The 16,373-nt window shown below is 35.2% G+C and overlaps 1 protein-coding gene across 2 annotated transcripts; it reads left to right on the forward strand.

Annotated features, from left to right (window-relative positions):
* The first annotated feature begins 58 nt into the window (after window positions 1-58).
* Window positions 59-13,934, forward strand: Pur-alpha (Purine-rich binding protein-alpha). Of its 2 annotated transcripts, none has more exons than XM_077402256.1 (7): window positions 59-616; window positions 3,930-3,980; window positions 6,058-6,176; window positions 7,493-7,595; window positions 8,929-9,059; window positions 9,301-9,528; window positions 10,845-13,934. In XM_077402256.1, the coding sequence occupies exons 1-7, from the start codon at window positions 580-582 to the stop codon at window positions 11,124-11,126; spliced, it is 951 nt and encodes a 316-aa protein (XP_077258382.1). In that variant the 5' UTR covers window positions 59-579; the 3' UTR covers window positions 11,127-13,934. The 2 variants fall into 2 exon arrangements, with proteins under 2 accessions (XP_077258382.1, XP_077258384.1); XM_077402258.1 differs by having other exon boundaries at window positions 61-616; window positions 8,929-9,047.
* Window positions 13,935-16,373: the final 2,439 nt, after the last annotated feature.

Below are 16,373 nucleotides of genomic sequence, written 5' to 3' on the forward strand. Positions count from 1 at the left end.
GGCAGTGTGCGTCGACGTAGAGCGAGCGAGCGAACGAGCTAGGCGAGCGCACCGGCGAGCCGCGAGCGGTGGTGCGGTGGTGGTTGGCGACTCTGTGCCGTAGACGGACGGACGGACGGACGGTCGGTCGGTCGGTCGGTCGTTCGTTCGGTCGGTCGGTCGTTCGGTCGGGGTCGGTTGGTTGGCGGTCGGACCGTGCGATCGCGTAGAAGAGCGGAGGAAAAAAAGGAGAAGAGAGTGTAAAAATTGTGGCGCACTGTGCTGGCTACGGTGTGAAAGAAGATACAGTTCGGTTTTGTGTGGAGTTTAGCTCGTCGGCGGTCTGAAAAGGGAGATTATCGTCATATATATCGCCGTCGTATCTATAAGGGGTCTCGCGCGCGCCTACGCGGTACGTGGTGCACCGAGGGATTTCCTATTTTTTTCTCTCCGTGTATAATTTAAACTTCTTTTTTTTCTCACTCTCCGATCGCCGCGCCGGCGGGCCCATCGGTTGGAAGAAGACGTGGAAGACGCGAGGGGACGACGACGACGCGTGGAAATCTAACCAAAAGAGGAGAACGTGTTACGAGAAGCGCAATGTCCGACCGGGAGAGCCTGGACGATCAGCCGCAAAGTAAGAGCAGCCGAACGAAGCGCTACGACAGGAACGTTCTTCCTCCTTCTCTTTTTCCCGCTGTTTTCGACCTCGCGGTTGTTCAGCCGCGCTATGCCCTGGCAGCGTCGCGTTGAACCCGACATTTTTTTTCCTCCATAATCCTTCGTCCGCGATCGGTGCTTTTTGTGCCGGCACGGCACGTTCGTACGCGCGTTAAACTCGGCGAGGAGAATGGGCAAACGCTCGTCTCATCTCGGAGTTTAAAGTTTAACGAACGACAAACCCCCGCGCGCGGCGCGCGCTTTCATTCCGCTCTCGTCCACGAGAGATCCGCGAGGGTGAGGTTCCAATCACGGGGACGCGGTGTGCGACGAACTCTCCTGCATCCGCGTGCATGGGCAATCGTCGTCTCTCGCATCTTTGCGCGGTCGGTTCTGTCAAGCGCCGCGCCGCGCCGCGCGAAAAGAATCGCTATTTTTCAACGGCACCCAGGATTCAAGATGGCCGGCTGCACGTCGGTCGTCGGTCGCGAGAAGATAGCCCCTTTCGTCCCCTACATGCTCCGCTTTCTCGCTCCTATGCTCCTTCGGCCTCGGCCACGAGCCTCTCCCTCTTCGCTCTTTACACGACGCGTGCACGCACGCGCACACATAGGCATACGCGTACGCGACACGCGCGCAAGAGCAACGTATTTTCTCCGTTGCTCTCTCGCGTCGATATTTGCAACTTTCGATATTATTGCTTGCCCTGCGTCGCAACGCTGATTTTTCTTACGAGTCGGTAACAGACCTGACCAAACCTCTAGCTCCTCTCGCTCTCGCTCCGATCGAGCGTATAAAGCTGGCAATGCTGGCATGGTTTCTGTACGGTACACCAACGACGGACAGTGACGGAGGAGCGCAAATCTAATGTGCAATTCGATCTTACGTCCATCGGGACGTGAACAAATGCGCGCACGGCGTGCACGCGGCCCTTTTAGATTAGCCGCGTAAATTTCGCGCGCGTATCATACGCGCGAATCGTCCAATCCCTCTCTCCTTCTGTCTTTTATTTCTTTTTTTTCCTCTCCTTCCGCTTCGCGCAAGAGCCTTGGCACACAAAAAAGTGGTAGCAAAATCAAACTGTTGATTTTCTTACTGCTAACGTTTTACTATTTAAGTTTTTTGGGTGCATCGCCCTAACGCGGCGCCTAACCTCGAAACGTGTACCTCGAATAGATTACATAGATTATCGAGTTACGCTCCTGCATTTCTTGCGTGTCCAAAATTCAAGGCTTTCCCTCCCTCTCTCTCTCTCTCTCTCTCTCTCTCTCTCTCTCCCTCCCTCCCTCCCTCTCCCTCCTCTCACTTTGTCTGCGTCTTGCCGTTCTTTCTCTTTCTCTTCGATTTACCTGCTACATATGCGCGCATCTTTCATGCTCCTAACCTCTCTTTCCACGCTTTGCGTTATAGGTAGTGCAAGTACGTTCAGGTTGATCGAGAAGAAAAATTGGTTAAAATTCAGTGATATACAAATTTATTTAAAAAAAATAGGAAAAATAGTTTAAAACAATAATGGGATAAGTAATTATACGTTATATTGTTATGTAACTTAAAAGATAGGTTGAAGGCGTCTATGATACTTCACAACCCGATGTAACTCCAAAAAAGGAAAGCCTCTCGCGATGTTACATCGATACTGTTTATTTTGCTTTTATCATTCTTCGATCAATTAAATTAGACTTGGAGCCTTCGGAGCTAGCGAGTATTCACACACGGTTATTCGTGACTTTGGCATAATTTCGCTAATTTTACTGATTGCTATTTAATGAATATTCTTAATCATGTTTTTGTAATAAGAAAAAAGTAATGCAAAAAGTTCTAGAGTGTTGTAGCTTTAAGTTTTCGAATTGTTAGCGCTACTTAGATGTATAAAATAGAAAATCTGAAATTTTTATGTATAAATGTCTTTCATCAAAAAGTTGAATATTTTATAAATTTATGATTAAATTATACCTGACCTTGACTTTATTTGATTTTGTTAATATTATATATAAATATATTTAATTAATATTATTAAATTAGTTTTTCCAAGTCACGTGTGACTTCAATGTTTATACCTTACTACACTATTCTATTTTTGTTGTCAACTATAGCCTTCCGGATGTTAGGTTTTCACCGGTATTTCTAACGTTCAAAATATTTTTTAAAGTTCACTTCGTGGGGTGTGTGTGCGCGCGCGTGTGTGTAGTATATATACATTTACATACATACACATTGTTACTAATTATCAAAGCTTCTTCCTCATCTGGTATAAGACATACATATGCAGAAATCTTGGCATTTGTGAAAATTTACGTTAAATTGGAATTTGAAAGTATTTATAAAATGAATACGTATTCTCTGACTTTCAAGACAAAAAAGTGGATACGAGAGATTGTATATAGAGATTGTACGTTCGTGTCTATAGAAAAGTAAAAAGAATGAATAAATCTCATATATTTAATATTATTATTATTATTTTTTTTTTTTTTCAGATCTTTAAGGGCCACTTGGACCAAACTTGGATAACTTGTTCGTTGATTAGTCAGATTAAGCAGATTGACAAATGCGATTGGTCATTTCCAATGGATTAATCAACGATCGAAGTTAATCGGAGTTTGGTCGAAGTAAGTCCTGTGATAAAGTAAATGTAAAGAGAGAAACGTGTATTTTTTTTCATTTGTTACTTAAAAGAAATGAAACTCAAGAATATATTATAGAGAAAAATTTACTAAAAAATTTAATAAATTAAACATAAACTTGCAATTTACAAAGACTGTGATGGAACACATGTGGAAAATGATCGCGAAGTTTTTTCTCGTAAAATCCTATTGATTTGATTTTGTGTAACTTGCAAAACTTGTAAAACGTGCATATTTATATATATTTTATTATTAATATATTTTATTCAAAATTTACCCTTTGCCAAAATACGCAGTGACTTTGCGAACACTTTACACACCGTATTACGAAAAATATTGTTGGTCGTATATTTATGTCTATAAAATATGTATACCGATAACTTGTGGACTTTTGTTTTATAATATTAAGATCGTTGGGTTAATATTATAATAATATACTATTATTCTATTAAACATATTTCAACTCAAGAGTAACTGCGTTTGTCATAACCGAAAAAAAAGTTTTGCACAACGTAATTTTCATTTGTAATACTTATTTTGTGAAAAACAAGTTTGTTTTAATAGCAGTTAGATTTTGAAAATATTATCTTGCGTATTCATTAATTGCTAGTCTATCATATTGATGTTTCTACGTTATTTGTTAATTAATCACGTTGTTTGTCTTATTAGAGTATGGGAATCCAGGAGGATTGGATGCTGGAGGTGCTGACTTTGATTCCGGTGAGTACTCCATTGCGCATAGTAATCGAAAGGGTAAGCGAATTTTGAAGCCGATATGAATATTCGTATAAAGTTTAAGCGGAAAGAAAATGTAATTCTCTGATCGTAATTTGAGGTTAATTATGTGTATACGTAACATAACTTTTGTGTTGAAGTTATAAGATTGTATGTAAGATAAAATCAACACTCTTTTTCTGTAAATTTCTACACATTTACAAGAGTATAACTTCAATAATTAATTACATAGACGAATATTCTCTATAAATTTGAGCTAATTATAACTATCGTATTAATTTGAGCACAACCAACCTCCTTAAATGATATATTTCATTTAAATGTTTACGAAATGACAATTCTGTCATTTCTCGATAATTTTTTCTCTCTCGACGGAGTCTTTGGTCACCCGGATCAGTTTAATTACGCAGATTCATATTTAGAGGCCGAATGCATAAAATAACGATCTTTATACTTGATCCCAAATAAGTAAAATATACTATGACGTAAATAAAAATAAGTAATATATATATATAAATATACGTAGGAAATTAAATTGATCGAAATTCTACCGATTATTCTCCCTCTCCACTCTCTTGTTTCCGAAGAGGGTGAAAACTCTATTCGGTAAGCAAACTGCCAGCGGTATAATAGATTGGCAGCAGATTTGCTCAGGTATCGTAACAATTCCGGTATCATCCGTATCTGCGTTAAACTCGTATTTTGCCGATAAATTGAGAGCATATTGTCAGTATAGAAATCAAATAGAATCTGTCACTAGTGTAAACATTTAAATGGAATACATCATTTAAATGATTACGAAACACTGAGATTCTTCTCAGTTTCTACAATTAATTTGCCATTATATTCTGTGTTGGCAGATTCTGTTATATTTCTGCTAGCATTCTATCGATAAAAAATTTGTAATAGAGGCTTTCAAAATCTGTTCTCGACAGATTTGGCCGTTCGGGTAAATAATAATGTGACTCTTGATACCACATGATTCGATAATTTCAATCGTCGCGTTCAGTTTCTTCGGAAGTGAAATATATAATATAGAAACGGGGGGAAGACTCGTCGTCTGATCTCCTGAAATGAATGTTCAGATATTCGCGGAACGGAGTTGAAATGCAAAGTAGAGTGCACAGCGGCCGGAAACGAAATGCAACACGCGCACGCGGCAGTAAGCGGGCATCGGGCATTAGGGAGCTGGTCAGCTGGTCGTGACGTCACACGCCATGTCGTCGATAAATGCAGTGAGCAACGGTGCGGTGGTGGGGGGGGGGGGAGCTCTCCTTGCCGCTACTGCCATGCGCGCGCGTTTGCGATTTAAAACGCACACGAGATCTATCAATTGTCATCATTGATGTATATAATACGGTTCGGATTTTCAACTTTCCACGCGAACCTTTCCCCACCCCTGCCTGCGGGGGAGGACAAAAACATAAAATATTTACCCTTTTATAGCACATTGGCTTGATTTATTGACTTTCTTATATTTATTATGTTTTATATGATTAATTTCTTGTTTTGTTTATTTACCTACGATAATTTATAGAAATAAAATTGTTTGTTCTGCCAATAATGATTAAACCAGAGAAAGGTTTATTATTCTCGACTACACGTGTGGCAATACGTACATATATTGAATCCTAAGGGTCGAAACGTCGTACAACACGTTTCAATATACGATACGTTATATTTTTGAAAAGGATTTATATTGAATTAAAATGTAAACTTGTTCATGTATAGATGTATGTTATCCATTAAATTAAATATGATTTATTATTAAGGACGTCTTTCACAATCTCCAATTAACTTGTCCGATTAACTGTTCTCCTTATGGAAAGAGGCGAAGAGTGAGAGTTTAATCGGAGGATCAAGTTAATTGGAGACGATGAACTCGACACCCTTAGTAAAAAAAAGATGAAGTCGACAAAAGAAACATTATAAAATAATTATTTTACGAAATGAGCAACATATTTATCAATTTAATTCAATTTTTTGTTTAAGTCTGTTAGTTTAGGACCGTATGGGCGATTAAACTGTTATATTAATGAATTAATGTATTTGTATTGTGTAGGTCAGCAAGGCCAGCAAAGCGAGCAGGAACTGGCGACGAAAATGTTGCAAATTCAAAGTAAAAGATTCTACCTTGACGTGAAACAAAACAGACGTGGGAGATTTATCAAAGTCGCCGAGGTATCGTCTCATCTTTTAACTTAATTCTCGACGTATGTTATATAGAAGGACTTTTAGATCCACATTAATGATAAGCAACAAGCATTATTAATAAAAAAGTATCAAAAATACAGATACTTGCAATATGTATAAAAATAGTACACACGGAAAAGAAATTTCTTAAAAAATTTCTCAATTTCGATTTTTGAAAATTTTAAAAGAGTTGATTAAAATTTGTGATGATAAAAACTACAGAGTTTAACAAAATTTATAATATTTATCAAAGTTTATGATATTTTCAGATATTTTTTATAAAACGTACTCAATTTATTATGTAATCAGAATATAATAATTATCTACGTAAAATTTTATCTATCGACGTAGAGGAACCCACAGGACATAACGTGGGAACGGCTAAGAGAGATTTAAACAAATTTAAAACATATTAAAAATAAATAAATGTACCCTGGTCTTGCACCAAAATATTCTAGTGAAATATTTACTATAAGAAAAATACACGTTTTACCGTGAAAGACGAGTTTAAAAGGAAATTATTGTTTTACATTAAATGCATGAGTTTTATTGTGCTTATTATGCATTTTATGCGGGGCATAATGGAATACCCCACAAAACTTGTTTGTTATAATGTTCAAAACTTCTTAAATGTGATTTATTAGAACGCGCAATATATGTAGGAATGTATTATTATACTTTTAATTATTAATAATTGCTTATTAATAACACTTTTCTTACTACAAAATCAAAATTTAGTATAATAATCTTTGGTATCAATATTGTGCAACATAATAGATATACTTAATAGCGTATGAAAAGAAAAACATTTAAAGAACACAAGGCCGTATGTCCCATGGCCTACTAATTCCCGTTTTGCCCCGAAATGTACAAGTTTACTTTAGGTAATATAAATTATCACAGATAATCGGTATTTACACACACAGATACTTTGCTAAATTGACAAGAATAGATTGTTTAATAACGTAAATATATTTACAGTAATAAAAAGTGGGACGTTTTTCATTGTTTTGTCTTTATGCAAATGTATCAAAGAAACTGCACGTGCCAGTCGCGGAGAGCACAGCAAACGCATTAAACAATTTATAGCATCTTTCAGCTAAAAATAATTTCAAAACTGATAACACATGGTGCGTAGAGACATCTAAGAGTATCAAGTTTTAAACATTTTATTACATGGCAGCATCTCTGTAAAAAGATATCGACCATTTGCCCATTATGCCCGGGGGTTTCCCTATCATGCTGCGCTATATAAGATATATTGCAATATAATAATAATTTATGCACGTATTTTTTTGTTCCAGATTGGAGCGGATGGGAGAAGAAGCCAAATCTACTTGGCACTCAGTACAGCATCCGAATTTCGGGACCATCTGTCGACATTTAGCGATTTTTATGCATCTTTAGGTACATCACAGCATCTATCAATTATAGACGTGAAAGAGTACAATTGTGATTGCACGTAGTTATATCTAATATACATATACATATACATAGGGGGTACACGGATTTGTGTACACGTGAAAAGAAGTTGATGTTTCTCGGCTAAAAATAAATCGAAAATGTGAAATAAAATGTCTTTGTATAAGGTTTGTTGTTTTGAAGAAACGTGATTTTGAAAATTGCAGCAAACACAGTTCGAATTTAAATTTTTGAATTTCTATTATGTACATAATGGAACGTCAAGAATTAAAATTATGTACATGATAAAAATTCGAGAATTAAAATTATGTACATAATGGAAATTCTCAATAAATATTACGTCTTGACTTTGATACTTGATGATAAATGCGTTCTTTCGACCAAAAATTTTATATGAAATCTAGAAGTGAAATGACACTCTAGCACGTAATTCTAATTTTCAATTTTTATTATGTCATGGCATAATTTTTATTATATCGTAGCATAATTTTAAATTATTGAATTACTATGAGAGCGCTTACATAATTTATATTCCTGCAATTATTATTATTATGTTACGACGTAATAAAAATACATTAATATTATCTTATGGCATAATAAAAATGAATTAAAATTATGTCTTGACATAATTCGACTGTATAAGCTGTATCTTTCTCTGTGTATGACACGCCGCCGTTTGGCTATTTATTCATAAAATTTTTATTTTGAATTAATTTTACGCAAAGACATAATTTTAATTTATTTTTATTATGTTTTGACATATAATAAAAATGGTTCCGAAAAACTTCTACTTCTGTTTAAAAATTACGTACTGAATTTTTATTTTCGATTAAAAAATCTTGATAATAAATAGCAAAACAGCGTGTCATACACATCAGTATATTTTCTATTACAATGTCATGTTATTGTAGTAACTTGAGAAATAAGCAAGAGATAGATTACGAATACTAACACGATAATGGACCGTGTGGAATGAATGTCTGTCACAAGTCATAGTCGATCGTACGCATGCATGACGAATTTTTAAAATCAATTTTCTTGTAAAATAATGCCTTGTTTAAAAATGAAAAAATTTATTTCACTCTTCTGATTAATTTTTACGTGAAGAATCATCTTCTTTCCGATTATAATTTGCATATTACACTTTACCCTATACAATATTAAAACTTTACGTTGATAAAATATTGATATAATTAATATGATGTAAAATTAATCCTCTTCTTTTTTCTATTTACGATTATTTTCATCAATTATTGCGTTTTTCCTATTTGGAAAGATGTTTAATTCATTAACATCTTCGCTTACCATGGATAATCAGGTCCACCAAATCCGGAAAACGTGCCAGATGACGGAAAACTCAAATCAGAAATGATGGTGAAGGATAATAGACGATATTACTTGGACCTCAAGGAGAATTCTCGCGGCCGTTTCCTGCGGGTGAGTCACCCTGTATGTACCAGCCAATGTACTTACTTTCTACGCGCTAAGTCATAAAAGAAGACTCTCAAGTCGGCTTTCGTCTCAAGAGGTCTGCTCTTTTCGAAAAATGAAAAGATAAATAGAATTATTCTAGAATTATTGATAAAAAAAGGTTTATCTTATATAATGATATTCTTGCCGTGTAAATCCGAACAATACAGCGAATTGAGACGGAATATCTTGTGTGTAATATTTGTGTTGCTTTTTCCAGGTGTCGCAAACGATAACACGAGGTGGACCCAGGACTCAGATTGCAATACCAGCGCAAGGCATGATAGAGTTTCGTGATGCATTAACGGATCTTCTTGAGGAATTTGGGACGGACGACGGTGGCTTCAAAGGCGATTTACCGGAGGGTCGTTATATGCGCGTGGATAGCAAGAATTTCTATTTTGATATCGGCCAGAACAATCGTGGCATTTATATGAGAATTTCTGAGGTATACATATGTTATTTACATATAAGAAACGAACACCAACAAATAGTTTATTTTAAGCTGTCTATTTTCTTTTTGTTGTATTTTTTTCTTTTCACTAAAACGTGTTATTTTTTCAAGGAAAAATTTATTCCAACGTGGTCGGTGGTTATCTTGTTGAAATGAGATTATAGGAGAGTATACACATGTTGTGTATTTATAAAATCAGGATATTTATTATCTAGAAAAACTTGGTAAACACGATGTTCTACAGGCATTCAACTTTATCGACATTTAGGGAATTTTTATCAAAATTATCTTGGAAGATTTTCATTTTGCAAGTATTATTTTGTTTCGTTTTAGAGAACTTTTTTTTAATATTTTTGTGTCGACTTCTTTTTTTGAATTCTTATATGTATGGTACATTTTATTTTCTTGTTACACGTCTTGAAACGAAAAGACTTGAAATTTTATACAACATAAAATATCTGTTTTATACACAAGACCTTTTTAATGCTTCGTTTTGAAATTTTTTTATATTTTAAAAGGATAGCTCTTAATTTTTTCTTTCATATTTTTCACAGGGTGTTCTAGGTCAGGTCAATAAAACTTTAGGTTCTTATAGGAAATTAACGTTGGAACAAGTTCCCATAAACATAAATCCGGAAACGTTTTGTTAAAAAGTTATAGCTAATAAACTTTCAAAAATCACGTTTTCTTTGATGATTTTTAATAATACGTTCAAACTCTTTATTTATTTTAAAAGAGTAACGAAATAAATCTGATGGATAATTAATTAACAAACTAATTTACACCAATTTTATTTAATTCTGATAAGGCGTTCAAAAGGGATCAAGTTTAAAATAACGAAAAAAGCTTTAGGGTATAAAAAAAAGTGACTTTTTGAAGTTTATTAAGCTATAATTTTTTGATGAAGCGTTTCCAGACTTTTATTTACAGGAACTTTTGCTCCAACGTCAATTTCCTATAAGATCCTTTTATTGACCTGACCTAGAACACCCTGTATATAATTCATATACAATACATAAATAGAAAAGGAAAACTGAGAGAGATTAAATAATAATTAAATACATTATACCTACAAATTTATATAAACATCTGTGGAACATTAAGAAATTTATTTTCTTGATTTGAATAACGTTTTTTTTTTTTTATAGAAATACTTGAGTTTACGTTTATATTGAGCCAAAGAATCTACATTAATTGTTTTTTAGTCTCAATAAAACAGAATGAAAAGAAAGAAAAAAAACCAAATATTTATATAATAAATTTGACTACGATGGGCGGATAATGTGCAAAGCTGGATTACATTCTTGCAGGTGAAGACGAACTTTAGGACAGCCATCACCGTGCCAGAAAAGTCCTGGGCTCGTTTTCGTGATATTTTCGCAGATTACTGCGAGAAGATGAAGGAAGGCGGCGGTGGTGTTAGCAGCAGCAGCAGCGGCGGCGGCGGCGGCGGCGGTAGTGGCGGCGGTGGTGGTGGCGGAGGAAACGTATTGTCCGAGGGGAAAGGCTCGGTGGTGGCACAGGTACCATCGCCATCTTCGAACACGCAGCCTAATCCCAATCCAAATCTAGACTCACCCTTAATCAAGTGAAAAAGGCTTTAACTTAACTCGAACATTTGGGAATTATAAACTTTTAAACTTGTTTTCAAGTCATTAAGCGAAATAACGGAACTTGTCAGAGTCATATTGCCATCGTCGTCATCGTCACATTATTCATCGGCTATATGACATCGACACATGATGGTCATCGGCATTATCATCGCGGTACGATCATCATTCTCGAGACCGTTTATCGCCATCGTCACATCGCACCGGCGTCGCATCACACTTACCATTAAGCGCAAACACCAAAACTCGCCTGAAATATGATCATTTATATCGCGGAGGGTATCGACCGATTGTTGAATATATTCATATAACCACAGATTTAATAAAAAGGAAAGAAAAGGAAGAGAAAACGAAAGGCGAACGCGTGACGTGGTTATTAATACATGATTGTTGGCAAGTGAGGACGTGAGGAAGACGGAAAGAAGAGCGGATTAGATGATGATGATGATGACGATGCGTGTGGGTGTGCGTGTGCGTATGCATGTTGCGTGTATGTGTGTGCGCGGAGGGAAAATGAGTCACTGCCGTTCGTGTGCGACTAACACAGGAATAGATAACACAAAGAAAAGAAAAGAAGAAAAAAAGACAAAAATACGCAACAACGGAAAATCGAGAGTATAATGATTGCGATCGAGCGATATCTTTTTAGGCAAACGCGAATTGCCATTGATTAACGTTATGAGTACTACCGTTCATTTCCTGGCTTTCTACATAGACGCACTCCGTTCGTTTGGTTTCATTTTAATTTTCCTGTCGATACAATCTTCTCGATCTTCGGGCAATCGCACACATTTCGCAGATCTCGCGCGTGTAAGTTTGAACGAACGAGAATCTTGAACGGGAAATGGACTGTAGTGTAGATCACGTTACAATTGAATTTGATCGTTCAGAATTTATGAATAAATAGTTGTTATATTAACGATTATATCACGAGTAAATAAGAGGAAAAGTGTGTGAGTTGTCGCGAGGAGAAAATGATAAGAACAAGGGTCTATTATATCTATGTAGACAGTACGTACATCTCTCTTCGATTTAACCGAAAAGAAAAAATTCAAAGTTCACTGTTGTTTCGGCGAGTACTTGTCGCGCGGAAATGTCGTAAATTGGATATAGATAAAATATCGCTGAATGTGTTTTACGTTTGTTCGATGGCGATTTATTACTGTGGTAATAAAACAAGTTCAACAAAATATATACATAAAACGAAAAGAATAAGGATGAAGAATATTCGCATCTTTTATTCGGATATTTACATTACTGTCTGTACCACGCGACATCGTGCATTCATTTAAAAACTGAACGACGTCTCTATTAAAAGTAATGAGATATATGTAACATAGGTGAGAGAGAGAGAGAGAGAGAGGGAGGGGGAGAGAAAGAGAGAGAGAGAGAGAGAGAGAGAGAGAGAGAGAGAGAGCGAAAAGGATGCTAAAACGAAAGAATACGAAATCATATTAATACGTATTAATATGTATATTATACAAAATTTATTGTACATTACGTTTTCTTTCATGGATTTGTATGAAAAGTGCGCATACAATCATACGTACTAAAAGCTTTTATAGAATGCAAGAAGCACAAACACGAACACACACACACACACACACACACGCGCGCGCGCGCGCATACACACGCACGAGTATTTGCATTACACTTCAATGGCAAACACGGCAAATTTTGGCACTTGACACGGAGAATCCAGAGAATAACGATAAATACACAAGATATATTCCACCATGAAAGACGTATAATTCTATCGTAAAGAGTGAACGATACGAGAAATGGCGTGTGTACGTGTATGTAATTAAGTTACATAAATTTGTGCGACGATCGACTTCTAACACAATTGAATATTAGGTATGTATTATATGAATGCATAATAGGTATTTATATAGAATCTATATAGCTGTATAATTGTAACGAAATGCCAATGTCCGCGGACCTAGGCAGCTGTGTGTAAATCTGACGATGTACGATTAATTGAATTGGGAAATCGCGTTGTTAGACAACTGCAATTGCTTAGGCCCCTCCCGCTCGACACAGGAACAAAGATGAGATAAAACAAACGACACAGAAAAAAAGAAGTAATATTTCAAAGCGGTCGAGAGAACAGCGAGGGACAGAATAACGCAATCGAGTTATCTTCCAAAGAAAAGGAAATCTTAATACGCTTCGATTCTGCAACGCTGTGCTAATATCAATAATGATAAATGTATATCCTTTCTTTTTTGTTTTTCTTTCAATTGAAAACTATTTAATTAGAAAGAAGCGTATCTAATTGAAATTGAATCGAATTGAATATGTGATTGGCACGTTCGCATTTTCGATACAAAATAGATTTAATTTTATTTATTTCCTAGTGACAAACTGTCATATTTCTATAAAATATTATTCCTCAGTTGCATTTTCTAAAATTGCAATTTCGGCTGGTCTGAATTTACTTAGCACGTAAGTTTTGATGAACATACGAAATATAAATTATACAATAACAATTTTTCAAACACACACGAGTGAGTAAAGTATATATTGAAGAGCCTCGGTCCTACCCTATATAATTTACATTCTTTTAATTTAATTTTTCTTCTATTGTCTGTTAAGGCTCCTGCGTGGGCTCTTGCCCAGGTCATGTGAGATTGTGATGCCAGAAGCGAAAAATGGCACACAAGAATTCTCAGCGTGTCATTTCTCGCCTCTGGCGTCACGATCTAATGTGGTCGCGGCCAGGAACCTTAAACATATTATGATTGAATGACACACACACACACACACACGCGCGCGCGCGCGCGCGCGCACGCACAATATATACATATATATTATATATATATATATGTATATATAATGAATTTCTCAAATTATACAGTCCCCAATAAATCTTAAGGTATGAGTTTTATAGAGAAATCTTTCGGATTAAATTTATTTAGCTTCGAGTGAGAATTTATGATCAGTGTAATAATGTGTTGGGTGAAAGTATTTCCGAGATTTTTTAAGATTTATCAAGTATTTAAAAAAATAGAACCATATATTTTTTTACATAAATCGATTCTGTTCATCATCATATGTATGCGAAAAATATTTAATCTAAAATTATTGACAAATATTTCATGTAAAATTATTGAAAAAAAAGTAGTCTGCGAGATAAGTAATCTATTTTATATCTTGTCTTAATACATTCTGATGTATAAAACCTAAAGTCTCTCATTAAGCATTTATTTTTGAATGTCTTTTTTTTATATATAAAATGACGAAAAGAATCGATTGATGTTAAAAATAAATAATTACATTTAAAGGAGAAATGCACGTACAGATGCATTGTATGTATATGCAAAAAAAAAGGTTGATAGTCTTGTTTATCTATGTAAGATAAAAAAATGCTAGGATAAGGGCATTTGAAAGTAACTTTGAGGTATTTTATATTTTAAACATTAGAATGCGTATCAGGATACACAAAAATTTCAAGTCTCATTATATTCACATTTTCCAATAATTTAATATTTTTTGAATATAGAACGAGTGGAGAGAGTCCGATTTATATAAGAAAAAATATGATTTAATAATAATAATAATAAAAAAAGTGATCTTGGAAACTTTGCAAGTATCCGTGTAAAACAAAACTGTATTGACTATAGAATATCCTCTTTTGAAATTAAACAAATTTTATCCAAGATATTTTTATATAAAACTCTATAATTTTAAGATTTACTGGTAATGATATTAACTTGATCTATTTGTGCGTATGTGTGTGTATTGTTACATGTCGATATCTGATGAAACGGATGAAATATATTCCATCTTTCATTGATGACAATCTTTACACGATCATACTTTACGTTCGTTATTTATCGTCAAACTTGATGGATTTTTTTTTCAAAGGCAGAGTAGGATCGGCAGAATTCAATCTGTGCGCAGAAACATTGTATAGTGTTTGAAATGTTGGAGCGTTGTAAAAATGAGAACGGCAAAGAAACGTTATAAAAAAATCGTTTAATGACGCAGATGGTATGATATTATTGTGATCTATACAAATTACAAATCACAAAACATCCACAAGTAGTAGATGATTAAGATATAAATATATACACACAGACATACACACATACATCCTTCTATGCGATGTGACTGGAGAAAGGGGCGACACTGTCTTATTAAATGCATACGCGCAAAACAGCGCATGCAAAAATACAAATGTGTTATTAACAAGCGAGGACAACTACAAACGTACCTAACTAAAACAAAAAACGCAGAGAAAGAGAGAGAGGGGGGGGGAGAAAAAAAACTGATATAAAGAAAACAAAAATGAAGAGATACGCCGTCTGATACATGTAAGAGAGAGTAAGCAAAATAATATAAAATAAATGAAAGAAGAAAAAACCCACGATGCTCCTGCCACGCAGCGAGTCTTTAGACAGCTTTAAGAGAATAATTATAAATGATAAAACAATTATTAAATAATTACGATGAACTTTCTATATGTTGAATCGTGTCTAGTGAGAGTATTATTGAAGGAAAGCAACACGAAAAAATATTAATATTACTATTGCCACACATTTATTTAACGCATTTTATATGACCTATTTGATTAATTATTTTTATCGAATGTTTTTTTTTTGTTTTTCTTCTTTTATTTTCCTCGGGACGTAGTGTAACAGAGAGAGAGGGTGGTTGTGTTACGGGGTAGCTTTTGGTGTTTTGTTTGCTGTTTTACGAATGAACGTTGGGCGATTGGTGAACGCGAAGGGACCTCGGCCTCCTTGTTGAGGTGTTGGAGCAAAGAGGTGCCGGAAGTTTCACATACTTGTGTGTTTTTAATATGTTCGGCAAAGTTTTACGCGTATATGCGCATACGCATACGCACACACACACACACACACACACACATACCTCCTCCCCCCCACACACACACCGCCACTGTTATATATATTCATTGTCACTCTATTATTGTCACTTTGGATTTTTCCGTAGATATTGATGCGTATATAGCGAGCGACAGTTTAGTGTTATGCGATATAATCTTTCTCGCGCTGCGCAAAGGTTTGTAAAAAAAAGCAAAGTTTAGAATGAAGACCGCATCATTGCTGCGATTATTCTTATTCTTATTGTCATTATTATTATTATTATTATTATTATTATTATTATTACAATTATATTGTCATTATTCTTAATATTACGCGTATTCTTCTTATATATTACCATTATGTTCAACTATTAATACTTGATATTATTGGAGCGTTA

The sequence above is a fragment of the Temnothorax americanus genome, unplaced genomic scaffold (genome assembly GCF_048541705.1).
Source record: "Temnothorax americanus isolate GAGA-0224 unplaced genomic scaffold, ASM4854170v1 Scaffold15, whole genome shotgun sequence".
NCBI classification, from domain to species: Eukaryota; Metazoa; Arthropoda; class Insecta; order Hymenoptera; family Formicidae; genus Temnothorax; species Temnothorax americanus.

Bases quoted from the DNA above. Each gene is read 5' to 3' on its own strand.
- Pur-alpha (XM_077402256.1), top strand. From the start codon at position 580: ATGTCCGACCGGGAGAGCCTGGACGATCAGCCGCAAA. The intron at 6,177-7,492 runs GTATCGTCTCAT...TTTTTGTTCCAG, and splicing joins GATTTATCAAAGTCGCCGAG to ATTGGAGCGGATGGGAGAAG. The intron at 7,596-8,928 runs GTACATCACAGC...ATGGATAATCAG, and splicing joins CGATTTTTATGCATCTTTAG to GTCCACCAAATCCGGAAAAC.